Here is a 27,308-nt window from a genome sequence, read left to right on the forward strand (position 1 = left end):
TACTATTATGTAGCTCGGCTAAAAGTCACTTTTTTCGTCACCCTACAAGTTTCAAACAATCTAGTCGGGCATACACCGACGAAAAAAGTGACTTTTAGATAGCTTATACATATATTTATAGCAGAAATTTATTATTTACCTGATGAGACAGGACCATATTATTTACCTGATGAGACAGGACCATATTATTAGGAACCCCGTCCACTATGTTCTTTTCCACGGATCAAAATGACAAAATATCAAGGATAATTATTTATATCAGTTAAGAATTTTATGTATTACCGACTCAGCGCTTAGCTTGTTAGGAAAAAAAAACATACAAAGAAAATAGAGGAAGAAATAAAAGTAAAGGTTTACTTTCGCATCAAATGCCGGTACCATCGAACTGGGGTGCTCCGACATCAGCGAGATCAACATTTGCAACACGTCGTGAAGGTTTTCATCCTGGAACAATAAATTGTACATTTATTAAGAAAATTATTTGTTTAAGTACTTAATAGCTGAATTTTAACCTATATAAATTAACTCGCTACTGTAGTATAGAACTGAAGTGACAGAAAGTAATGTACATCGGCCTTTAGAATGACATATTTTCAGCTTTGTAGAGCGTTGTCTCTGTCGCTCATACTTATATGACGTTTTGTCGGTCTCAACGATAGAGACAATGCTCTACAAATCTGCTATTTTCTTCTTAAGGTTGATGTGCATTATTTTTGCCTCACACTGTACATTATAATTCATAATAACGTCCCACTGCTGGACATAGGTCTCTGATAGAAACCTCTACATGCCATGCTATGTCATGCGTTAGCAGAGCCTCCACTAGGTTTACAGACGACATCAAACGAGGCGCAGTGAGTCACTAGATGCAGACGTGAGGACGAGAGTCATTAGAGATTTTATTATTCAACTAATGAATCACCCCGGCTTCACACGGGTAGCTTATTACAATTTTCGTAGGGATCTCAATTTTTTTTGAAAATAAGATATATATATAGCCTATGTCATTCAGGAATAGTTAAGCTTCCTACTGGTGAAACAATTTTCAAAATCGGTTCCAACTAAGCGAGCGTTTTGGCGTTTGATCAAAATTCGCTAATTCGACTAGTAGTCATGATCCCTATTCCATATGTATAATACATACCTCATGCATAGTCGTCAGATAGTTGAGTATAGACTGTAACTCGTCCTCTTTCACACCGTTTCCGATCATGATGAGTTGTTTCAGGAACAGCAATATGTACGCTCTGATGGTCAAAATGTCTTTGTGCGCGGGCCGGGGTCCCTCTGCAATTTGAAGGCAAACATTATAGAAATACTCGTATCTCTTACCGAATTGGAAATGTTATAAAAATAAAAGCTTTTTTATTCAAATAAACTTTAAATATATCTAAATAAGATACTGCGAGATTTCCGAACCAAGCCGGTAGATTCGCTTGACGATCAAGCGAATCTACCGGCTTGGTTCGGAAATCTCGCAGTACCGAGAAGAACCGGAAAGAAACAGGGGTAGTAAATATAATAATGATCCTAAATTGTAATATTATTAATTCTAGGGTTGCATGTATCGTACTATAGAGCAAGGTAGAACAATATTTAATCCCGGAACTATACAATCTATTAAAACAAAGAAAATTCTTAGACGACGGAATAGTTAATAAAGTCACTTACCCATTCCTTTAGGTGAAATCCCACTTTTTGTCCTTGGGTTCACAACCCAATAGTAGTACTTCAGCGTGTGTACTGTCTGTAGAACTGTGCTGACTCGTCTAACGCTGCCGTATATATGGGCATCAGCCAGAAAGTCCGTCGCCAAGTAGCAGTACAACCTCGCTTGCACAGCCGCCGGCGTGTGGATCCATAGTGCTGGGTTGAAGAGGATATGGTCCAGGAGCTGCCAGGTCAGAAAGGATTGGCAAAAAGACTGGATTAGCATAGACTATTGGCTGTCCGATGATTGATAGCGTAGGCTCTCTTGCTTGGGCATCTTATAACGATTACTTAATTATTATTATTTGCTCTGATTTAAAAAAAAACTCAAAATCCTGATCTCTTGTTTCAATCACATCCTACTTACTCCTACAAATTTTCTTTCATGATAATTTTTAATGGTAAAAAAAACACGAAAAGTTTTTGAATAGTTACATCAGAAGTGGGATTGAAATAGCTGCACGTGCTGCAGGTTATGGGTTAAAGTTTATAAGTTCTAACACTTATTTCCCTATTCATTGTTAAGCGTTTGCAAATTCCCATTGTTCTGAAGACATTTAAAGATATTTGTGCATAAATTGAACTACATTTTGTGAAGTGTGCATTTCATAAGTAATATTTTGCGTGACATATTCCCTTCCTCGACTTTTATTTACAAAGTAATCCTACATACTTTAATTTTACGTCAAACAAATCTTTTAAGATTTGATTTTGCAATAAATCGTTGATTTGAAATATCATATGATTTAGATAAAGCATTTTGTTTATAAAATAATTATAATTATGGACTGTGAAGAAAAAAGTAAAAGTGTTATAAGTCAAAACTGGATTGAACTGGATATCGTGCAACACTTAAAAATTATAAAAAAGGACCTTAGTCATTTTGATCCAATCTCCAAAAATATTGAAACTGATGCCATAAAGCTTCTGGGGTACCATTTATTTCATACTATGGTGGTCGAGCCAATTTCGAGCGCGAGCCAAGCACCATGTTTGTGTATGTGTACCCCAAAAGGTTTGAACACTATTGGGGGATCGAACCAGGGTCCTTCTATCATGGGTATGTTGAAAATCTAAATAAACGTGGAAGAAATGGTGTGAGGGAGGTGTTCAGTGTAATATAAGCAAGAAGAGCGTGCGCTAACAACCATCATAATAAAACCATACAAACCAATTGGGTATTTAAAATGTAGGTACATTAAACAACAAAGTGTATAAAATAGTGAAATTATAAAAATATACACATCCTTAACACTGTGAATCTATACAAAATCAATTTTCTGCAAGCATTAATTTAAGCTGAAAGATAAAATTTCATAACATAGAAAAAAACTTTCATTTACGCTACAGAAAATTGATTTGATTTGAAATACATAATAAGTAAATCAATCTATCTGTAATCTGCCGATAAGTTCCTTTACAATATTTGCATAGGTATACTTTGTCAAAAATTGTAAGGTCTAAGACAAAATATAACGACATGAATAAGACGTTATCGACACAGATAGGTAGGATTGATTTATTTATTATTATTAATTTCGGCCGTTTGTCTACACGTGTTTTCACATTTAATTTTACTACGAACATACCAGTAGGCTGGTTGTGCTGTTTTGAAGTCATTATATTTATGACTGAATCCTTTCTTAGTGAGGGTTTACCTTATTAAAATAATGTGCATTCATAATATCAGGTTTCCAGACCAGGGCTTTGAACTGCACGTTGATAGTGTCAGTCAGTTTTTCCTTTTATAAATAAAGATAAGTGCCGTACTTTCAACTCGGACAGAATTTCTCGACAAGAGCTTCTTGGCCTACCATATCAAACATACAGTAAATGGGTATTTGACTCCAATTTTTTTAATTACTTTCTTATAAACTAGGATAAAAATAATGACGTAAACTGAAATAACTAATTAAATCGATCAAATAATAAAAAAGTTATAAGCATTTAAATATTTCTGATTAGACAGAGATAGCGATATAGAATTATGACTTCATTTTGACTAATGCCATAGTAGCTTCGTGCGGTTTCATACAAATTTTCGTTTTGCGAGAAAGGGATAGAAGACCCTGCCACTCCAAAATTAAAATGTCTGTAACTTTGTAAATCTTTGGATCTTGTAATGATTTGGATTTTAATATTTTATTCAGCGTACGTCATTATTTTTATCCTAGTTTATAATAAAGTAATAATATTTATCAAATTCAAAAGTAGTAAAATACCCAATTGTATTTTTTTTAAGTTTTAATAAAACATTAAAGTAAGTAACATAACCTTTTAACCGAGGCTACCTACAATATTATATTTCCATCAGTATAACTGTGGAAAGTTTTGGAAAACACTGGATACGGCAAACAACAGATTAAATGCCCGAAGCGCTTCGTACTTTCGTATTACCTCTCGGGTGACTAATCTAAAAGTTGTTTTCCTCCGGATCGTATAACTGTTGTTTAATTCAAACAATACGTTGGGAAATTCTCTCTAAATTACAGCTTCGAGATATTTTGTGGAATACTTCTTGGATTTCCGTACTTTACAAATTTGTTTTTAAAAAACAATTACCTAATGGGCAATGTTTAAAATTGGCTTTGTTTCAAAACACTAGTGTTTTTACCCATTTCAAAGTTTCAGAATTACCGCAAAATTATACTAAAAAATAGTATACTATAAAATAGTATAATTTTGGTAACAACTTCAAAACTTTTATAAAACGCAAGCTTGAAGATAAACCCTCTTTAACATAACGCTAATCTAATAATCTTTAAAATTAGCAAAAAAAACAAATAACATGCAAGCTATGACAAAAACTTGAACATAACATAGAACACAATTATTTCTCTTAAACCTAAGAAAAGATAAAAGTCACGGAAATAAACATCCACACTTTGTTTGCAAAAGCAAAATGCTTTATTTCAAAACACTAGTGCCTTCATGTAAGCATTATACCTAACATACATTCATATCTCATAGACGTATAGCAACCGAGTCACTTTTCATACAGTAAATCTAGCAATTAAAAAATTCCCGGTCCACTTTCTTTCCAGACATTTCCCACCATGGTTTTTGTATGTTAAGTGCTTACTGTTAAACACTACTTACTTAATTTCATAAACTTAACCTCAATATTTCAAACCAGTAACAAAGTTAAAATTTCGGTAACGGCAAAAAGCTTGGCAGTTACAAATTCTTGTGCGCAATTTCATTTTATTTATGAGGCAATATACCACAGCACCCCATTCGTTCCGGCGTCGAAATTACGGAAAGGCTGAGATTTGATCGCAAATTAATATTTGTGAGTTGCCCAAGTTAGGCTTAGATACTTGAATTTACGCTCGCAATGCTTCAAAGTTTGTGAGTTGCCGTAATTATGTGGTGCCGCATTCAAATATTTGCGATTTATATTCATCATCAACAAGGTGAACATCATCGTGTCTATTGATCTTTTTATAACACAATTAATTTCTTAATAGGCTTTATCAAAATATAGTTAAAGCGCCTATTCCCTTAGCAGCAGAAGCATCTAAAGAAGAAGCTCTTCCTCTACGGTAGCTATGAAATGCTCAAATGCTCGGACCCTCAAGCGCCCAAAGTGACTAGATAGAAGTTTAGCTCTAGAAAGCCTAAGCAGCTAAAATCAGACGCTCAGCTGTTGAAAAAAGCGATCGCTCAGGCGAGCAACCGAATAGTAGTATCGCGCTTACAGCAGAAAATTCTTTTAGACTGTGGAAAAAAATTGTGAAGGAAGGGTCGCAATTACCTGTTTCAAAAGCAGATCAGAATTAGGAGAGCAGCAAGTCACAAGATGTTTAGTCAGATGTAGGAATGAAGCGAGCGTGTCCGGCGTAAGGTGGTCCCTGCCGCAGCGTTGTAGCATGTGAGATATTACTAGGAAGCCGCGGCATTGCAGCATGTGCTGTTGTACTGTACTGCACGATTCTACTAGAGAGCACACGAAGCCGAGGAGTTTTGAGCTGTGAAAGATAAAATAGTAATTTGCTTAGCAACTGATTTATTCTCATCCGTCCCTAACCAATTTCAAAACGACATGACAACATGAATCGCATAGTATAATTATAATAGGTAAAGTTACGGTAAATTAGGTTTGGGTTAAATTATGATAGTAGACTGGTTTAATGGATCATATAACTATGAATAAAGCAAATATTGAGTTTGAGGTAGAATTCATCGTTGTAACGAGGCATACGGTCATTATAGAGACTCGTTAAGCCCGCCCTTATAGCCCTGAGACCTCTATTCAAATTATAATTTGTACCAAGACGACGAGAACGTGGCAGTGCATAATTTTATCATAATGCTACAAACACATTACTGTGTGTTGTGGTGTTTCACAACCTTCGAGATTCAGTTCGAAGATCGCGAGAAATGACCAATTGTAGTGCGCTACGAGATTAGTGTTCTGTGTAGGTGTTCATGATTCGACCATCTTTTGTCGAGCCACAACCGACTCCACCCAACACGGGTTACATAAACTGGGTTACATATAGGTCATGATTACGACTATCAACCGATAGACGTCCACAGCTGGACACAAGTCCACATGCAACGGTCTTGCGCCGCCTGAATGCAGCGGGTCCTTGCGACTGGTTTGATGTCCTTCTGTCCATCTAGCTAGTGGGGTCCAAAGTTGCGCTTTTCGATGCTAGGTCACCATTCTAGTATGAATATAATTAATTATGCCTTAGGGGACCCAACGTCTATCAAATTCTCTCCCAAAATTATTGATACCTAAAGTATCATGATTAATATAGTTTCAAATGCAGACATAGTCGTTGCAAATGACTAATTTTACCTACTCATACATCCCACCCATTCCCACAACCGTATTTAAATCCCCTCAAATTCTCTAATAAATCCAACCGGCTAACCGAGGTCGACACCAGGCAATTAGGAGTTCTGAGGAGTTAGTTATTACCCGACCGTCTCTAGATAGTTAGCTAACTTAGAAGGAAGGTGATTAGGAGCGACATAGAAAACGCATTTGCCCGGGTTATGCTTGCCCTCCTATTCGAAGTAAGGGTTGACACTACAATTTTAAGTGTCTCAATCAAAATATTGCATGAATATTGTTCGCAGTTCCCAATATAGCTTAACTATGTACCTATTTGTATGAACCGCAGCCATAAAATAATACTTTAGTTATACTTACCAATTAGTGGTATTTTAATGTTTTGTGAGATTGAATTGAATTAGAGCGATCACGCACTCATGCGATCCGAATCCGTAAAAATAGGGATATAAAAAACTCGGACCGAATTCGGATATTGCTTGCACACTAATCCGATCTCTAATCCAAATCTAAGCTATTTTTTAAATGTTTTATCGTACCACCAACAGAATCATATAAAAAAATTACATTATTGAAATCATATTCAGTGGACATCTTTGACATATCTACGTCATGCGTCCTATTTGAATCCGAGGCACATCCGAGATATTCTCCCGGATGGATGATGGAAAATATCGGATGACGGAAGTCGGACGTAGTACGTCAGCTACCATACAAATAGTTCTATGACTAGTTCGTAACGTATTTTTACAGACTCAGATCGGATGAGTGCGTAACCGGCCTTACACATTACTGATTTTTTGATGTTTTAACATCTAAATACCCACAACATTTTAAAAGTCTATTTTTACGGACTTTGATAAAATAAAGGACTTTGATAAAGGATAAGGATAAAGGTACTCAATTCGACGCGTACTTTTTAATTTCCAACGAATTCCTTGTAGATACAATAAAACTTTTATACGAAAAGTTTAAATTGACAGCCCTATCTGGAATAATACTGAAAGTATCCTTAGAACTCGAATCAAAACTTGGCGGTATGATTTAGTTAGGAAATAGAGCTCCACAGCTGGAGTTAGTACAGTCCATAGAACTAAACTGTGGAGTTCGTACTATTGCTACAGTTCCCTGTCGGCTTAAACTTTGCACGACCACTGTGGATTTAATGATATTAAGTTTTCTCTTGTAGTACTAAAAAGTTTTAAAGTTCATCATTTCGTATTATGCAATATTATTTTGTCATTGAGCGCTTTATTTGATCAGTCAATAATTTAAAACTCAAAATACAGACTTCAATTATTTATTTTTAAATACATTATTAACTAGCGGCTGGTTAACTAGCCCCTAAAAGAAACCAAACAAGCCCATATCTTAGGGGCCAGTTAACGCATAACTACCAGGAGACCATAAAACCATGTCTCTCTCTTTAGAATTAGATTGGTTGCAAGCCCGTAGTGCGAGTTTTATCAGAATGGCCGGTATATTCAGGGCCTTTATAATAAGTAGCAGAAGAACATACATCATTGGAGTCTAGCTTGCAGACTGTTTGCAACAAACTAAATTGGTTCTTAAACTAAACAAAGTCGTATCTTAATAACTAGCTGACCCGCCCCGGCTTCGCTCGGGTGTAATTTAGAAAATCGAGGAGGGGGTTGAATTTCCAAAAATCCTGAAATACATATTTCTTCATTTGTTGCCGAAAACCCAAATACCAATTTTCATGCAAATAACTTGAAAAATGACGGACTTTCATACAAACTTCCATCCCCCATTTAACCCACTTAGGGGTGGAATTTCAAAAAAACCTTTCTTAGTGGATACCTGCTCTTTACAAAGAACACACCCTCCAAATTTCATGTCTCTAGAACCAGCGGTTTAGGCTGTGCGTTGATATATATGTCAGTCAGTCAGTCAGGACTTTGAATTTTATATATACAGATTCTTAAGCACAGATAACCAGGTACACAACACAAACCAAGGCACAGTCGATTTGAGGTCGTTCGGTTGCAGGCACTTCATGCGAGTTTTACCAGGATAGCTGGTATCTTACGGCTGTGTATAATAAGTTGCAGAGGAAGATAAAGCATGTCACTTGCAGGAGCGTCGGGAAAGTAATCATTATTATTATCCATAAGTACCTACTAATATTATAAATATGCGAAAGTATGTCTTTCTGTCTATCTGCTAGCTTTTCACGGCTCATACGTTTAACCAATTTTATCTTAATTTGGTACATAATAATATATAGTGGTCTTCCCGGATGCATCCCGGCAACACTAATACTATCCCAAGGGATTATAAAAACCTCAACACAAAGACTTATCCACAAGGTAGCTTGCATCCTGGAGATGGACACACACAACTTGTAATTTCAAATGTACAAGAACCCCAAATAAGTCCGTATCTTAGGAGCTAGTGCACACATAAGTACCAGGACAACATACCAAAGCATGGGGTCTCTCTTGGGGTCGGTGGCGGGCGCGTCGTGCGGCAGGTCTAGTTGCGCGAACAAGGGAAAAAGCACTTGAACGCCGCCTATTGAGTTGAGCGCGCTGTGTATTGAATGCGTCACCACAGCTTTAACCTCCTGAAAATAAATGAAGTCCGCGTTTTTTTAAATAAAGGGTAGCAACTAATCTCTAAGTAAGTACTGGTTTCAATAACCGATCGAGCAAAAAAAAATTAAATCAGGTTAAAAACGGAGCGCGGGGTTTCCTCGCCTTTAACCGAATGTTTGCACTGAAGAAACATATTATGACTAATTTGTGAGTAGCTCACGTCAAACTCATTATTTTGACTAATTTCTTAAACTGGACACTTTCAAGTAAAGATTTTTATATAAACATGTGAAGATGATACTGCTAGGGGTGAAATTTGAATGCCATAGGTCTACTTTGTCGCATTAGTTTACAAATTGTGAAAAACCAAATTAAGAATTTCGCGGGCAGACCCGTGTCTTGGGCCTTAAAGAAAAGTTGGGAACGTTTTAACGCGACGAGTAAAGAACAAACACCCGTTTTTATTCACACAAGCTATCTCCGCCAAAACCCAAGAACCCATCGCGGCTGGAGCTGAAACTGGGTCAGCAAATATTTACCGTTCACTGTTTACAGTGAGTACGATTTGGTTTATCCACTAAACACGTTTCGGTTCTTGCCAGAGTAAATAGCAACGCAATCTGTGAACACACGTTCCACGAAAAAACGTGACTTTACGTAAGTAACTTAAAGAAAATTATTTATTAAAGCTACGTATACCAAAAACCGATTTGTTAGCTTTACTAGGGCACATCATTTTACATTTACGTTTTACGTTTTTAAGTTTTTAGATAAAAACTCGTTTTCCTGTTTCTGATTGGCTGAAACTACGCGTCTCTAGATTAGCATCGCATAAACGTGACTTAGGTACATGGTGTTAGAAACTTAAGCGACGAATTGCGATAATAACAACTATCCTGCTCTGCTTTAACATGTGGATATTCAACGACCGTTTATTGTAAAAGAATATGTATCACGTCTTATTCTCACCTTTTTTATTGTAAAAGTTGTTCTGAACTTTTTCTTTGTAACAGTAATTGTTTATTGTAAAAGAATGCCCGAATAGAATAGGAGGTGTCACTTTATTATTAAAAAGTTTGTTCCGTAGTTGGGTTAGGTTTAATTTTGGGGTAGGTTTAGAGGATGTATAACTAACTTTACGCCAACGTTTAATTTTGAGGTGGGTTTAGAGGAGGTATAACTTTACGCCAACGTTACCAGGAACGCATAATTTTTAAAGAGCTCTGAGATATTTACCTGTAGCATTAATGCATGCGGTGTGTGCACGAAGTAGGAAACGTTGCCTTTGGGAGCCGACTGTAAACACAGCTGGCCGTCCGTCGCAACAGGGTTGTACATAAACACTATCGCCGACGACAACTTGCCATCGTAGAGCACCTATACGATATAATAATAATATAAATTCTGCATTAAAAATCTAATCCATACTAATATTATGAATGCGAAAGTGTGTCTGTATGTCTGTCTGCTAGCTTTTCACGGCCCATCCGTTCAATCGATTTTGATGAACTTTGGTACAGAGATTCCCACGGGATTTTCAAAAACCGAAATCCACGCGGACGAAGTCGTGGGCATCATCTAGTTTAAAATAATCTATTTGTCTTTAAAATATAGTGTGTGCCATACTAAACGTTTGAAACCCACAACTTTCTCTGAGCATAAAAGTAACAACATAAATAAGGACAAGGATATGTATTTTCGAAAATTGCAAAACCCTAATTGTGAAATTTTGCACAGGCACGGGCACGCAATTTTAATTCGGACCATCCTCAATGTAATTAATGTATTCGTTAATCTTTAATCTAAATATATAAAAGGAAAAGGTGACTGACTGACTGACTGACTGATCTATCAACGCACACCTCAAATACTCTACGGATTAGGCTGAAATTTGGCATGCAGACAGCTTTTATGACGTAGGCCTCCGCTAAGATAGGATTTTCGAAAATTCAGCCCCTTAGGGGTGAAATAAGGGTTTGAAATTTGTGTAGCCCACGCAGACGAAGTCGCGAGCATAAGCTCGTTAATAAAAAATAAAAAATAATAATAATTAGTAAACTAAAACACAGATAAAAGAAAAACAACTTTCATCAACTTTTTAACAAGTTCTAACTTCAGTAAAAGTCAAGTACTCAATTAAAATCTGATAGCTTTCAAGCGTAGGTAATAAGCTTAGCTTAGAGTTTGATAAAAACTTTACTACTAAATTATGAAGAACATCGATTTTATTATTACCTTAATGATATATATCTACGCTTCAGCTTTGATGAAAATGAAATATTTAATCCTACGAGAACGTACATTATAACATTAATAACATTATTATATCGATTCACATCAATATTACACAATACATAGAAGCTACAATAAATTATACAAGAATTTGCCGACACCCTTTAAACATTTAGACACAATTAGATATTATAAAACACAGCATGCAAAATAAAAATGTGGCTAATTCTATTGTACACAGTCACTTAACTAAAATGAGAGGATTAATTGTATCGCAATCCCTATCAAAATTCTCCCCGCGGAAAAGGATAGCCCCTTGATTTAGACCCTTGATTTGTTAATTTAATGATTTTAAGCCGTCCATTTAGTTTAGAGATTGTGTGGAACAGAGGTAATTAAATAAAACGTGCATAAGAAAAAACCAAAAATCCTTGAAACACGAGTTTCACGTTGAATATCGTTTATCTTTCTATATCACATTTTCTTTGACCGATATTCTATTATTAATTTGCTATTCATTTAAGTTAATTAAGATAATAACCGGCGAAGTTTTCTACGAGAAATAGCGTAGGTAAATTTTAATTTAATATCCTTTTAAATTAATGGAGAACAATAACAAATATAAAATGATGAAAAGCAAGCCCACAATTTATTACAACGAAGTATTGCGGTAAACGGTAAAATGGGAGCGCCCATTAATATCGGTTATTGCAGCGTGTAATACTGTTCGCACATCCTTCATCGGAAGACGCAAAACTCACAGGAACTAATACAACGCATCTTCAGTCATCATCATCATCATCAACAACCGATAGACGTCCACTGCTGGCCAATGGTCTCTCGTAAGGACTTCCCACACGCCACGATCTTGCGCCTCCTGAATCCAGCGGCTCCCTGCAACTCGCCTGATGTCCTGAGACTCGTCTGATGTCGATAACGAGTCACTTAGTCGTATGACCTGCGAAATACACCTACGGCAGCGGCGCACCATTTCGAAGGCGCTCGCGTAGGTCTATAAGCGAGAGAGGTACATTCTTAACAAAGCTATACATATGATGGCGATCATATGATGGCATATGATGGCGCCTTCGCCTTTCCTTGTGTTTCCATCTCAGGTGTTGGTTTTTTTTAAAGAAAACGAAATGGATGGACATCGAAATATATGGAGAAGTATGGAGCCCCGTGCTAACACTCTAGGCCAGCGTAGCTCGTAGCTACCTACCACAAGCTCCGTGAGGCATGCTTGCGAGCGTAGATCCGGGGTGACTAAAAGCTACGGCTCTTGCACCTCTCGCGGCTCGGCCGTGAAATGTGTGCGAGAAATGAATAAATTATTGCTTGGTAGTAACGTACGCGCTCTTCCGAAATATGTAAATTGAAACTGCGGGGGCGTAAACATCACGTTTGGTTCACGATACTAATTGGTTTGAACTTTGAACATAAATTATGAAGGAAACGATAAAAATTCCAAATGACTAGCCAGATAGGCATATAACTAGTAACGCACCTAGAGAGATACTTGTAGTAGTAAGTGCTAGTAGCATGTCAAACGTCAAATAATGAATGTACACTGAAAAGTGCCAGAACGAAGATTTTCCAACTAAATCTTAAGCATTTTTCCAAAGCTTAATCCTACTTAACTTGGCTGGAAGAGTGTCACAATAGATTATCTTAAGCTATGAAAATGAAGGAATCCTATTGGTGGCATTAAACTAAGCTGCGCTACGCTTGATCCGTAGCTCGTAGCACATTCTTGATGAAAAGGCATACTGAGTCTACTGAGTGTTTTTTAACGAAGTGTTATACAAAAGTGATACGCTGAAGCCATATTTAATTGAGAGAAAGGGTGCTCAGTTTAAATAGAAGTATCTACTGGCAATAAAACTTGCAGAAGTCGCACTGTGTACTGTAAACATTCGCAGCAAGCAACTTTTAGCTTAATTTTAGCAAGTAAATCTTGCTGAGTAGGCGTTCCCCTACTAGGTGGACGGACTTAATCAGATCCGTAACAAACAGTTACACGCCTGTCTCCGTGTGTGCACATAATGCCAACGACAGAAGTCGCTGGAGGGAGATCGCACGAGCAGCAGTGAAGAGTTCATAGCCACGACCAATCTGTCAAGAGTGAACGATTGAGAAGAAGAAGAAATCTTACTAAAATTGACATTACAATGACGCAGACTTCTGCAAGTTGTACTGCAAGTGGTTACAAAGCTTTACGTTTATTTCGATAGGAAAATTTTATACCGGAAAAAATATAATTTTATAACAGTTTTTCATAACAAAAAAAGTTCTGAACTACCTCACACTTTCCGAGAGTCTAGACTCTAGTATAATACTGCCATAAGAGGCTATGACGAGAATCTCAGGGTTTATGTCTTTATGGGCAAAGTTATGCAGAGTTATAATCATTATCTTCTCGGTTATAGCAAAAATTATCGCTCCATCGGAAAAGATTCATTTTTATTGCGTGAAATAATACTTTTTTTTACAACCGAAGGCCAAGGAGGTGGTACTAAATTTATGTGTAAGAGCGAATTAGTATAAAAGCAAAGATTAAAAAAAAAATTGGTAGTTATTCCAATCCAAATCAGTAGGTCGATTTCGTAAAACCTGCATCAATCATTATTACAATCTCAATTGTTGTGATTGGCTGAATTTGTGCCATTCTTGTTGCAACAATGCAGTGTAGCCAACAGTGAGCGAGCGTCAACCAATAAGAGGTGATTGCGATCGTGATATTGTAGCTATCATTCTACCGTAATTGAGCAGCTGATCACCATCGTGAAACATCTGATGCCCGCGACTTTGTCCGCGTGAATTTAGTTTTTCAAAATCCCGTGGGAACTCTGACTTTCCGTGATAAAAAGCAGCCTACATTTGTGTTAATTCAGGATATAACCTATCTCTAATCACAATTTCAGCCAAATCCGCATAAATTTCAAACTATAAGAAATAAACATACACAATACACACACACATACACAAGCTTTCGCATTTTTTTAAAAAAATTAAAAAGAATATTAGCCAGACCCTTGACTAACATTCCCTTTTCCTCTCCAATTAAGCGTGAAGCTTGTGCTAGGAATAGGTACGACAATACTGCAACAGGTGGGGTTTGAACCGGCAACCTTTCGAATTTTAGTCCGCACCTTTAACCGTTGAGCTATTGAGGCTATAAATTATTATTGAGGCTTTTATAATATTAGTGTGATTTCTCTTTTGGCTAGACGGAAAACTCCGTGCGTATTGTTTGTGATTTAAAGCCTCAACTCAGCGCAAACAAATTCAGCAAACTCGGACTAATGGCTGGCCTGTGGAGTGTGGAGCAACTTAAGCACACTCAGCTTTCAAACTTTGCGTTATGGAAGTAAAGTTGTGAAAAAATAATGATAGTAGTTTTGGAGACTAGAGATCGCCGCAGTCTCTAGTGAGAATTCAACCCTGCAGTATCAGTACCCTTATTATAAATGCGAAAGTGTGTTGGTTTGTTGGTTTGTCCTTCAATCACGTCGCAACGGTGCAACGGTGCAATGGATTGACGTGATTGTTTGCATGGATATAAATAAAGACCTGGAGAGTGACATAGGCTACTTTTTATCCCGGAAAAGCCAAGAGTTGATTTTTGAAAGGCCTAATTTTACGCGGACGAAGTCGCGGGCATCAGCTAGTTCACACTTCACAGTAAGGATGATGCATATGACAAAAATAAATTATTCTTAGGAATCATTAAATTCGTAAAATCCTCGTCCATTTTTAGTTATCGATTTAACTAAAAAGTACGTCAAATTACGTCATACGTTTGTGACGTCACACCTGTGTATTTCATACAAGCTCCCTTACTAAGCGAGCGTTTTGACGTTTGATATAAAGTCGCTGATTTGACTATACTCTGTTTTTTTAACAGTACAGACCGAAAGTTTTGACTATGTTGTTATTGGTCAACGTAATCAACATAAAGTCCGTTTCACATAAACTCCATAGCTGCATGCACATTCAGTTATAGTAGTCAATGGTCATCATCCCTATTTCCACAAGGCGACACGAGACGATACCACTGGCCGGCATCCTCGCTGCAGTCACACTCGGACAAAGTTTATCGTAAGCCGCTCTATATTATTACTGCATAAATAATGACCACGACTCATGCAACTGAGTCGAAATATCGGCAGTTAAAAATCGCCTAATTAATCGTGGTATGTACCTACCCGTTTTATACAATACGAAAAATCTAAATGATGCATTTCTCATTGCTATAATTATTTAAGAGGACTTTAAACAAAATAAATTATTACCTTTTCTTTCGAGACTTAATAAGCAGCCCAATAAAAATACCGCAAAAATCTCGCACACATTTCATATTTTTATTTACAAGAGAAGAAAAATCCTTTGAAGTCATAGCTACCAACATAATTACGTAATACGAGTTCCCATACGTGGGGATAATCCCGTATGTAATATACTCGTAATAGAGGAATTTCCCCGTAATAATATTAAGGCATTCAGTGAACGTTATTTCATTGCGAAATGGGGAATGTCGGAGGCTTTTTATCTCAAGATTATGCACCGCGACGAACTCCTCAAATTACTGTGGCTTTAGTATCTTTACGCGAATAATTACCCTTTTGGGCTATGCAATAGGGATGTTGACGATTATTTTGGCATTGTAAAACTAACAGGCATATTTATTTTCAATCAAACAACTTTTATTCATGAGATTAAGCTAGGTTACCAGGGCAACATGCTCAACGGGAGATGAGTTCCCGAAACCTCGGAATACATTCTCACGATAATTAATTTTTAAAATTCAATTACCAAGTTTTAATGATAATCCTATTTGCCGAAACGCTTGATCAAAAACTACGCTTTAAGTTCGCGCATTTAACTTTTTCGTTCCATATTTAACAGAAAATTGTGGACGAATAAATCCAAAGCCTGAGTTTGACCTTTTCACGTATACGTAGTGTTTGTTTACAAAGATTATTCATAAAGATAAAAATAGTTGAACGCGTGCAGTCTCTATTTATAAAGTGGCTCTATTTTTTTTCAATCTCCGCGATACTTCGTATTTCGTTTCGGATACTTACACGATTTCTTCTATCGTCAAACAAGGTGATAATGATTAATTGTATTGTTACAGAAATACTAAAGTACTTCATCAGGATTCGAATTCACATTCCATTTGACCACTTTTAAATCATACTAGCTTACGCCCGCGACTTCGTCCGCGTGGACTACACGAATTTGAAACCCCTATTTTACCCCTTTAGGGATTGAATTTTCAAAAATCCTTTTTTAGCGGATGCCTACGTCATAATAGCTATCTGCATGCCAAATTTCAGCCCGATCCGTCCATTAGTTTGAGCTGTGCGTTGATACATCAGTCAGTCAGTCACCTTTTCCTTTTATATATTTAAGACTAGCTTATGCTCGCGACTTCGTCCGCGTGGACTACAAAATTTCAAAACCCTATTTCACCCCCTTAGGAGTTGAATTTTCAAAAATCCTTTCTTAGCGGATGCCTACGTCATAATAGCTATCTGCATGCCAAATTTCAGCCCGATCCGTTCAGTACTTTCAGCTGTGCGTTGATAGATCATCAGTCAGTCAGTCAGTCAGTCAGTCAGTCATTCAGTCAGTCAGTCAGTCAGTCACCTTTTCCTTTTATATATATATAGATTTAGCAGAAGCATCCAATTTAAAAAAGAACTTGAGATACACGGCCGCGTACAAATCGCGCGTTGAAAATGTCGTATGTGCTTACCGCGGCGTTAAGTGCTCCAAAATAAACTGAATTATACAAAACAAAACAAATGTGATACCAACACATCATGAATATTTAAGAGGGTGTCACTGTAGAGTGTCTTTCCATAAATTTTTTAGATGTCGTAAAACCTTCAATCAACATTTTCTACCTCTCAACCCCGTAGAGAGTTCTAATGCTTTAGATATATTGCCGAAAACAAACGGAAGCCTTTTTCTTTACATCCTACATCCCTAATGTAAACGGAAAGGTGTATTTTCGGAAACAAAACAAAATCAGCAACTTTTTCTTCACTGCTTTTGCAATTTGCCGCTGAAACACTGAGAAAATAATATAATATAGAACCCTTGTTTTTCTTTGACTACAAACTAGTTGTTAGTTTGTAACTAGATAGGCGCCTACGAGCACGTGGAATGGCTACATCGACCTATTCTGTTCACCACAGCACAATAAAAACCAACTCCTTACCTACATTAAAAAAGTTGTTAAAACAATTACCCAAACGACGCCGGAGAGAGTCAGTTAGTGCTAGGCATGTGTTAGGTTAAATATAGGAACTATATAATATACATACAGCCATAAGAGGAATATACTACATATGATTATGCGACAAGTCAAAATGACAGTCGGGAACGCCCTGCACACCCGCACAGCTATCCCAGTGCGGGCGAGCGCGAATGACGTGCGGGGCGCCCCCCGCCTCAAACCCCGATTGCCTTCTCAACCTGTCATGGACTATAGTTGATCATAGAACGATTACATGAAAATGACAGTCAGCACAATCAACTAGGTAGGTAGGTACTATAGAAAAATTACGATTTTACGTTAGCTTGTAAGAGCATGCTCGTTTAAAAATAAGCTGCAAGTAGTGAATACAAAAGGCATTTACAATACCACAAGCCTACACAAGGAAGCCTCGCGTACAGCGCACGCCAGCACTCGTTCCAGCGCATAATTACTGTATTCCTGGGGAACTCACTTCCGACGACAGATTCCTTCCCTCGCTGCCTCTTTGAAGAATATAACCTCTACTTCCTGTTACATGTGGCAACACTCGCTTTTTACAATCACAAATCAGCTCTTAAAGTTTCTACCATAAAGTCGAGACTTGCATAAAACTACTGCTACCCAATAAACAGGGCAACACTCTATTTAAATTTTGCATAAATTAACTCGTATTGTGTCTCGCATAAAGTCGAAAATTGCATAAGTAGATTAGCGAGATAGCGAGCGTTTAAAAACTTAAATAACCCGTAAAATGACGTTGGAATTATATAAACATAGGCTGGTTTGTGGTTCAGGAAATCTTTGTCCTTTCAAATCCTACTAAACTCAAGATTTTTGTTGACGATACTTTAATCACAACAGTTAGGTACCTACATCTTTTACGTAGAGCTCTAGGGCTTTAGGCCGATCACCGATCGAATATTTTCTATCCCAAATATCTTATAATAATCTTTAGGTACATAGTATAAGTTTGTAGTTCATTAATTTACATTACTATGTCAAACTTAAAAAATTGCATAGCTTTTATCTTAAAAATATTTCCCAGAAAGTTCATTACTTTAAGAGAAATATTCCAGCAATTTGAAATAACGTTAAATGGCCAAAACAAACCGTTATCTCGACCATAATGTAAGAGATCCGAAACAATTATCGTGGAATCGTCGCGCTTTGGTCGGATTAACTTCAAAGACATCTTTTGTTCGTTTTCCAGTCCTTTGTTGTTTTTAATGTGCCTCAGAGTGGAGACTTTATTTATCTCGGGAGTTAATTACGAGAGTACCTACCTACTTTTTTAAGACAATCACCACGCAAATCTCAACCAAGTCTAACTAAACCAGAGTAAGTAAGTAAACAAACAACGCATGCGAAATTATTAACTTGACTACAAAAGTTCTAAGGCACCATAAATTATGGAGAGTGTTAACGGAAAGTTATTGTCCGCGTTCAACCTTTTGTTAGGATCCTTTATTATTTGTGTAATTATCTTACGTCGTGAACATTTTGTGTCGGATCGTGGACGAGGTCGCCGTATTTGTCGACACGCACCTCGGTCGTCGGCAGCGGGACGCGAGCCTCAGCATCGAATCGAAACTGACCCTGGCACCACAGACAAAACAGTAACAAAAAGCTATAGTGTTGTTAACACAATGCGTGTGATGTGCGAAACAAAAGCATCCTAGTCCATTAAAGACAACGATAAATAAATTGACTACATTTGTTATTGACTGCGATACTGATACAGTAGTAGAAAACTGTCAGCCAACCAACAAATACTGCAACAATCGCGAAGTGCATGTATCTAAATCAGTCTTCAAAGAACTAAAATGCTTTGTAAAGCGAGACAAAACATAAAACTTAATAAGAGCGAGCGGCGCGACATGCTTACACGCTTGCATGCTTCAATATCTACGAGCAGGGAAGCATGCGCTGCGGCAACTTCGCGCGCTTCGTCAGCCATTCGGCGCCCGCGCGGCGTAGCATCTTCTTTAACCACTACTGAAGCTCCTTCCGTTTCTGTCCCCTTGATATCTTCATCTTGCGAAGCGGGCTCGGGGGTTTTCGGTTCAGGAATTTGGAGTTCAGGTTCTGGGTTTTGGGGCATTTCAGGATTGTCGAGTAGGGGAGGTATTTCAGCGTCAAGCCTGGGAGCGTTCGTCTCGCTCACCCTTTTGTGGTTCTCCGGCAAACTGATGTTGCATTCGTTGTCGAAACGGAATTGACTCTGTGTTCCAAAGGTTAGCGGGAAACAAAACAAATTTGGGGTCAAAGGCATTCTTTTTAAAATTAGTATGTATTCAATTACCAACTTCAAAGCGCAACTTCATAATATTCTGTGAACGTAGCTAAGCCAGTGCTAACTTAGTTTAACTATTCTTCTTCTTTTACTAGTTTATTATTAGTCTCCTTATATTTTGCACCACGAGCAAAATAATAATGTTAAGATGCAAGATGTTAAGATACTAAGTTAATACTAACTTAGCTTCCTTCGCGGTGGATATACTCTTAGATCTATTAATTTAACTTGAAGTTTAGTTTTTTCATCATCAAATCTACAAAATATGCAAGAAATTATCAAAATCTTTATCAGAAAAGTACAGTTGGTGTCACGTTATAAGGCCTCAGAGACATTTAGCAGGTTTAAAGCCGAAAGCCTTTTTACGTGACACCAAAAAATTTGTTGAAAAACTATACAACATTTTTGAAGGAAATATTATGAGCGCACCTTATAACCAGGTCCCAATCGGTGCATGGCGCAGATCTGATGCGTGGTGAGGGCCTCCCCGAAGAGGTAGATAGCGGCCATCTGTCCGCAGAACACTCGCTCCTCGTCCAGCTCAGCGGTGGCGCCGATGTAGCATTTGTCGAAAGGCTACAGAAAACAGATACATTAGAATACGTCCATAACAAAAACATATACAGAGACGGCTCTCTCATGTTTATGAGGTTCGGTCGAAGCACCTACATACCCGAAAGACTGACCCTACTACTAAAAATAATTAAAGTTTTGTTTTGTAAATACAATAAAGTACATATTATAGTATTTGTTCTGACGACTTCTGCCGGCAGGTATAATCTTCCTCTGTCTCGTCCCTGCCAAGTGTCACACCAAGCCATATATTATTTTATGTTGTGGTTTATGCATGGAAAATGTAAAGGCAGGTCTACGTTACTGAGAAAAGCTATATGCAAAATGTCAAATTTCTAGAACCAGATTTATGTTGTACTTTGATGAGTCAGTCACACAGCTCATAATAATATGTAGATATATTGCGCTTAATAGTGCATTTTCTATAAATTCGCCGCAAACATCCCCGATTTCTGTTTAAATTCCTCCGCTATTGACGCAAAGTAAATACTAAAGATTTTTCCGAATTAGCCCGATACACTTTGAAAAGCTCATTACGTCTCTAGTCTATAACCCACGATGCTATGGCGTTTATTTCATGTTTACCAACGTTCATACAGGGACTGAATATTTAACGATCGCGGTCATTTTTAGCGGGCCATACATACAATTACTGAAATAAAAATGGGTTCACCAAAAAGGGTTCTAACTCCTGTAGACAAGTTCAATAAAACGAGCTATTATTACATTTCCCCTATGATATCTCCTCTACTTTGTTTACATTCGAATTATCATCATTAATCACTAAATAGATAGGGATAAAAACAAATGGCACGATGTCTATTTAGCCCATATACATTTTTTATGAATGACTTAACTCCCCAAAATTTGTATAACCGGATCAAATGAAATGAGCTAAATGTTTTTGTTATAAGGGTTGCGCCCTTGGCCCTTGTAAACATTGAACGTAGAACTCCTCACAACTTATAAGCGCTTGGTATTCCAAGAAAGTTACAAGATATCGTATGAGGGAACAACCCCTTTTTCTCCTTATAAGAAAAGTTAAAGGTATGCCCCATGAATTATGTATTTCTTGGAACATAGACCATAGTTTAATATCTTGGTTTTGGTTAAAGAATAAAAAAATCCTAAGGAATTCATAAACAACTTATTTAAGTAGTAGGAATAACGATAGTCGAACGAAAGGCGAATCTTGCCTGTAGAACTTAAACGTTAGTCAGATGAAAGGAAGCTGTCGCAAGCGTGACACGTACCGAGTACAGTAAGCACTAAGTAGGATTCAAACTTATTGGTGACTGAGAAATCACTCACAAGTCACAACGCAATGATATAAAACGAGTATATTGGATCAAGTGTATATGAGTGGAAAATACATGGGCATTGGACATTTTCCACATTATCTTTCCGTACCTTCCGTAAGCAGCTCACTTCTACGGTGCAAAAAGATCGAACTGAACTTATACCAACCCAGAGAAATGGCTGACGTTACTTTATTCGGATTTTCATATTATATGAACACGCAGTTACAGTAACGCACGTTACAGTAAAAGTATACGAGGTGAATTTATGATACGAGGTGTATAAGAACGAGACAAAACTTAACAACTTAAAATAAAACTTACATCATTTGTGGAGACGAACCACGCCATCTCAGTGCTAGACGCGAGCTGGCCGTTCACCAAGCACTTGATCTCGCTCTTCGTCCACCTGTTGTATATGTAGACCACAGCTATCGCATACCATCTGCACACAACACAACCCAATTAAAGTTTTTGTTTTTGACCACTTTTGGGGAAGCTTCAGAACCTTGATCACCGCCGAAAAGTTGCCTGTCTATCGGTGTTTTACAGGATATACTACGGTGTGCTCAGGAGCTGTTCGATCTTGTCTCCCTCTCTCAACTTTCTACTACCGTACCGCAAGGTACCGGGCTAGCCATCTACGCGTACGAAACGCTTTGCGTCATCATTCCTTATACGCATGGCTACAGTCTGGAATACTCTTCCGAGATCAGTGTTTCCTGCCAATTCTAATCCAGGTATCATTTAAACAAGAGTGAATAGGCACCTTCTAGGCAAACGCGTCCCATCTTAGGCCACATCATCACTTCCCATCAAGTGTGATCGTGGTCAAGCGTGCGCCTATAACGAATAAAAAAAAGAGAAAAAGTTACGGCCATACAAGGCCAGATAATTAATCCGATGTATTCGTTAATCTATTTCATTTCATCGCAATTTTGGTGTCAAGGGGCATAGTGTTAAATATTTGGTTACAATAGCAATTATTCATGTTGTACATTTTAGGCGATAGTAAGAGAATATCAGCCAATCAGAGATGACTGCAATCGTCACACTGTAGCTATCTATCTAACTACGCTAGCAGTCAGCACCCCTGATTGACGAGGTCAGCCCGTATTTCTGTTTGTCTTACCTCCTTGGCTGGAACTCGTATTTAACGCAGTGTTGGAACCCCTTCCCTCGAACCTTCATGGATGTAAGCACGAGACAGTTGCCCACAAAGTGAGCCGTGTATCCCACGCCTTTGCTCGTCTTGAAGCTGCGACATACCAAACTTTTGGTCAATCATGATAAAGAATAAAAAGGTAGTCAAGTGCAAGAGTTCCCTTAATTAATTCTTCACCATTTTGTACAAGTCCATCCTACAAGTCGTATTACGAAATTTACTTTTTTAAACCTCACTTCAAGCTTTTCGTGAACAAGTTTCAGAGTACGTCTTGATGAAAAATCCCCCTGCACTTCGCTACACAAGATCTTAAGACCCCTTTAGAGTTGGATCACGTAGCTACGTTATTGCATGTACAAGAATAAAGTGTAAGTTTAGTGCGATCTACTTGGTACTAGACAGGTTGAGTGCCGCAATCTCTTTTACAGAGATATTCAAGGAGATACTTTTGCTTTAAATGTTGATACAAAAATGCCTTTTTTGAAGATAATCTTGAAATACTAGAGACTCCACAAGTTTTATTTATAAGGTTTGATTACTTAATATCTATTAAGTGACGTTTAACCTAGGAATAAATTGGGTGTAATGACGGGTTTTGTATTAAAAACCTGCCAAGATATCAAATTAATTCTCGGATAAGACTTATTTTACGTTGTTATGTACAAAATTTCAAAAATATTTAATTAGAATTTACGAAGTTATAAGCTTGTTGTGTAGAGTCGTTGTCATCGCTAGAAGATGGTCACCCCAAGCGAACGGCTGTGAGCGAACGAGACGGCTGGCCTTGATCGTGCGCGCTCCCGCTTGCACGGCTCGAATCAGCTGGTGCATGCGGTCATTCAACTAGGTGTCCAAACTCCCAGGATTTTAAAGTATTTTTTGGTCAAAATATAACACGTTGTAAAAAAATTGCAATCGATTCTGTAACTAATTCTGAACAAAATACTTTCAGGTTTTGCGTATACTAAACTAACGTAGTGTAAAACATGTAAATGGAAGACTGATCCATTTGAGCCGGTCACATTCACTGATAAATAGTGAATTATTTATTCAGGGATGTCCTATTTGAAATTCATTGCATACTAAACAGTCACTGATCGGTTTAGCTTTCCATGCAATTTGCTGTTTAATGGATAATTAAAAGCGGTATTTATCTCCTGTTTGGTTTATTTGACTAAAACGCACAATATTTTACTGAAATCAAAAATCACAACAGTTAGGCTTATAGTGTTAGCCTTTTCATATTCCAATGCGCAGAAGAGTACTTACGGCATGCTCCGTAGGTCTAGCACCCAACTCAGATGCTGATGTTACCGAGAAGTGTCAATATTATCGTTTGTGGAAAAATTACCCGCGAAGCGTCCAAAGCGATCTAGTTACAAAAACTGTGGTTCACCAAATTAACTGAATTGAAAGATAACGCTTACTCGGTCCTCCAATATATAAACATTAACTTTTAGTAGCAGTTGCAACTTGCTTGATAGATGGTTATATATCATCAATAGAAGTTATCGAGGAGTGTCCAATTTTAGTCGTTGATTTTAGTCTTTATTTTAAAGGTGAACCGTACTTTTGACATGACAGTTGACCCATAGAGTTAAAATGGCACCTGAGAAGTCATTTTCTACGGACTATACTTGTACATACCAAAGGAGGAAACAACTGACTGACAATATCAACAGCAACTGCTCAAATCGCTCAGCTATTATTTGAGATATCACACACAAGTTCCCTCTAAAACATAGACCCCCCCCCCCCCCCCCCCCCCCCCTTAAGAATCAATTTCCCAATTGGATTTTTAAAAACCTACACCATGCCATAGAGACTAATGCTCAGGACTCCATCCGCGTGGACGGAGTCTTAATCATTAGCCTGTATTGTATATAGAAAAACGAAAAGCGTTTGGTAACTTAGATACTAACTCGACATCATAACTTAACTACAGGCATTCATAATAATCTTAATGATGATTAATCATTGCATTCAAGTTTCGAATCAGCCATTAATTCCAATAAGATTAGTTAATACTGTAACATTTCAAGCGGCAATTTGCAAATCGTTCCCTATTCCAATATATCCCAGTGCAAAGTGAATCGTAACGTAACGGACTGGCATTGGATGCATTTAGTTAATTAATGCCAAAGCACACTTCTGTCCATCGGCACTAAGCCAGATAAGCTTTTATCTGCTGCCGCCCTGGTGGAACTAATCGAAATGTAATATATTATGTTTGCCCCGCACGAGTTAGTTCTTTATGGCAAGCATGGCAAGTGAAAGTAAGTAACAAGTTAAATGAAAGACTCTACTTTAACATTTTAGCGAAAACATGTTTTTTCTTTTGCTTGACGTTTGCCCATCCATACCTATTTATTTAACTAATGCCTACGATTAGGACCGCGTGGATTTCAGTTTCTTTTTCATTCCGTATGAACTCTTTGATTTTCCGGGATAAATAGTAGCCTAGGTCGCTCCCCAGGTCTTTAACTATATCCATGTAAAGAATCACGCCGATCTGTGGTTCCATTGCTGCGTGATTGAAGGACAAACTAACAAACACACTGACTTTCGCATTTATAATAAGGGTAGTGACTACTGAGACATCTTGCGGTAACGCACGTCACGCTAGTTCACTTGAAAAGTTACACAAGCGTGTATGCGTAGCTCAACGCATACCTATAGTACGCGACAGGTCGAGATGGCAATCGGGGAGGGAACGCCGCACACACCCGCACTAACACAGCGCGGGCGAGCGCGAGTAACGTGTAGGTGTGCGGGGCGTCCCCCCGCCCCATACCATGATAGCCATCTCTACCTGTCACGGATTAGACGCACCGAATAATGACACCTGGCGTCCCAGTTTTCCTTAAGTCGAGGCTGCTCCATTGTATACGATACATAAGTTATCCGTATTTCGTTTAAGTTATTAATACACGCTCTCAACAGCAAGTTATCTCACTATTCGTCAACATTACCAACAATACTTTTAGCCTAAAAGCTCTCTTGAGTTAACGTTCATCTTCGTTAACCGCTTTATATTCGCTTTGTGTGCGATATTGTACCCTACTCCCATAAATACTAGGTTCATTTTGAAAGTTTACCGATATTAGAGAAGATGCTTCATCTTAATGCTGTACTAGATGTTTAAGGAACCATCTCTGCCATAATAACAAAGCTGATAAATTTTGATGAAATAAAAAATCGTATCATGATAAAGTCACAATCTAAACCGTTCTGCTCTACTTATATGTTTATTTTGATACAGTACCAAATAAATATAAACGTTTTAACTTATTTGTGCTACAATTTTCTGTAATCTCGTTTTTTTGTTATTTTTTCGGTAAAATTAGTACAAAAGGCTCCAGTAGGTATACAATGGCCGAATGCGTTGGGCTAGTGCTGGCAAAGTAAATGCTGTTTTCATAAGGTTTGTTTTCAAAACTGACAAAGGTAGCCGTTTGTCACGTTTGTTAGTGTTTTTCATACAGTAGAGTTAGTACTGGCCACACGCAAATATTATAATATAAGCCAAGCATCTCTATAAACCTCTATAAAATAAATTGGGCGAGATTGTTGGGCTAATATGAACAAGGCTCTTAGGCACAACGCACACCAGCAGAGGCGAGTCGCAGCGTTTTTCTTGTTAACAACTCAAAAGCCATATTTACTTTAGAATAACGGCCCAAACGCACCCACGTGCACCGCACTTTACCCGGCTTTGTTTACGGCAACGTTTAAAAAGCTGATAAGTTATTAAGAAGATGCATAAAAACAACATTTACCAGTATAGGTACGGCTTTTCCCTCTCGATGTTGACCGAGTTGATGGGGTCGAGGCGAAACCACGTGGTGAATGTGAACCCGCTCTCGTAGGGCCACCGGGCGAGCGGCGGCAGCACTATCGCCTGCGACAACAAAACACATTTCACTACAATATACCTAACTAGCTTATGCTCGCGACTTCGTCCGCATTGACTACATAAACTGCATTTCCAGTGCGGCGCTAGGTAGCGAAGCGGAGCGAGAAAGTGATGTTGAGCGGAGTTGCGGACTGTATCTGCCAACAGACACAGAGTAGGTAGCGGAGCGGAACGAGAAAGTAATATGGAGCGGAGTTGCGGACTGTGTTTTGTGTTTGTGAGCGGGAGTTTTATGCAATTCTATTGGTTAATATTTGCACAGCTCCACTCCGTTCCTCTCTGCTACGCACCGGTGTACCGGCAGCCGTAGGGGTGGAATTTGGAAAAATCCTTTCTTAGTGGATACCTATTCTTTACAAAGAACACAACCTCCTTAGAACCAGCGGTTTAGGCTGTGTCAGGTCAAGTCAGGACTTTGAATTTTATACCATGCAGATTACTTATTAAGATGGAAATCGGGGTATGAAGCAGGGGACGCCCTGCAT

General features: G+C 38.0%; 1 protein-coding gene across 19 annotated transcripts in view; it reads right to left on the reverse strand.

Moving 5' to 3' along the window:
- The window catches only part of rg (A kinase anchor protein rugose), a 530,630-nt gene that overhangs the window by 236,110 nt on the left and 267,212 nt on the right, over window positions 1–27,308 (reverse strand). For 10 of the 19 annotated variants that reach the window (XM_034980359.2, XM_069506108.1, XM_069506111.1 and 7 more), the window contains exons 6-17: window positions 26,687–26,808; window positions 22,875–23,000; window positions 22,067–22,187; window positions 20,301–20,447; window positions 19,464–19,799; window positions 19,067–19,174; window positions 10,312–10,452; window positions 8,962–9,104; window positions 5,468–5,681; window positions 1,672–1,894; window positions 1,145–1,287; window positions 358–444 (exon numbers count right to left, since the gene is read on the reverse strand). In XM_034980359.2, the coding sequence (XP_034836250.1) occupies window positions 358–444; window positions 1,145–1,287; window positions 1,672–1,894; window positions 5,468–5,681; window positions 8,962–9,104; window positions 10,312–10,452; window positions 19,067–19,174; window positions 19,464–19,799; window positions 20,301–20,447; window positions 22,067–22,187; window positions 22,875–23,000; window positions 26,687–26,808 (1,911 nt within the window). The remainder of the gene's footprint in view (window positions 1–357; window positions 445–1,144; window positions 1,288–1,671; window positions 1,895–5,467; window positions 5,682–8,961; window positions 9,105–10,311; window positions 10,453–19,066; window positions 19,175–19,463; window positions 19,800–20,300; window positions 20,448–22,066; window positions 22,188–22,874; window positions 23,001–26,686; window positions 26,809–27,308) is intronic. The other 9 variants (XM_069506120.1, XM_069506125.1, XM_069506114.1 and 6 more) reach the window with 5 other exon arrangements.

Source organism: Maniola hyperantus, chromosome 22 (genome assembly GCF_902806685.2).
Source record: "Maniola hyperantus chromosome 22, iAphHyp1.2, whole genome shotgun sequence".
Classification (NCBI taxonomy): domain Eukaryota; kingdom Metazoa; phylum Arthropoda; class Insecta; order Lepidoptera; family Nymphalidae; genus Maniola; species Maniola hyperantus.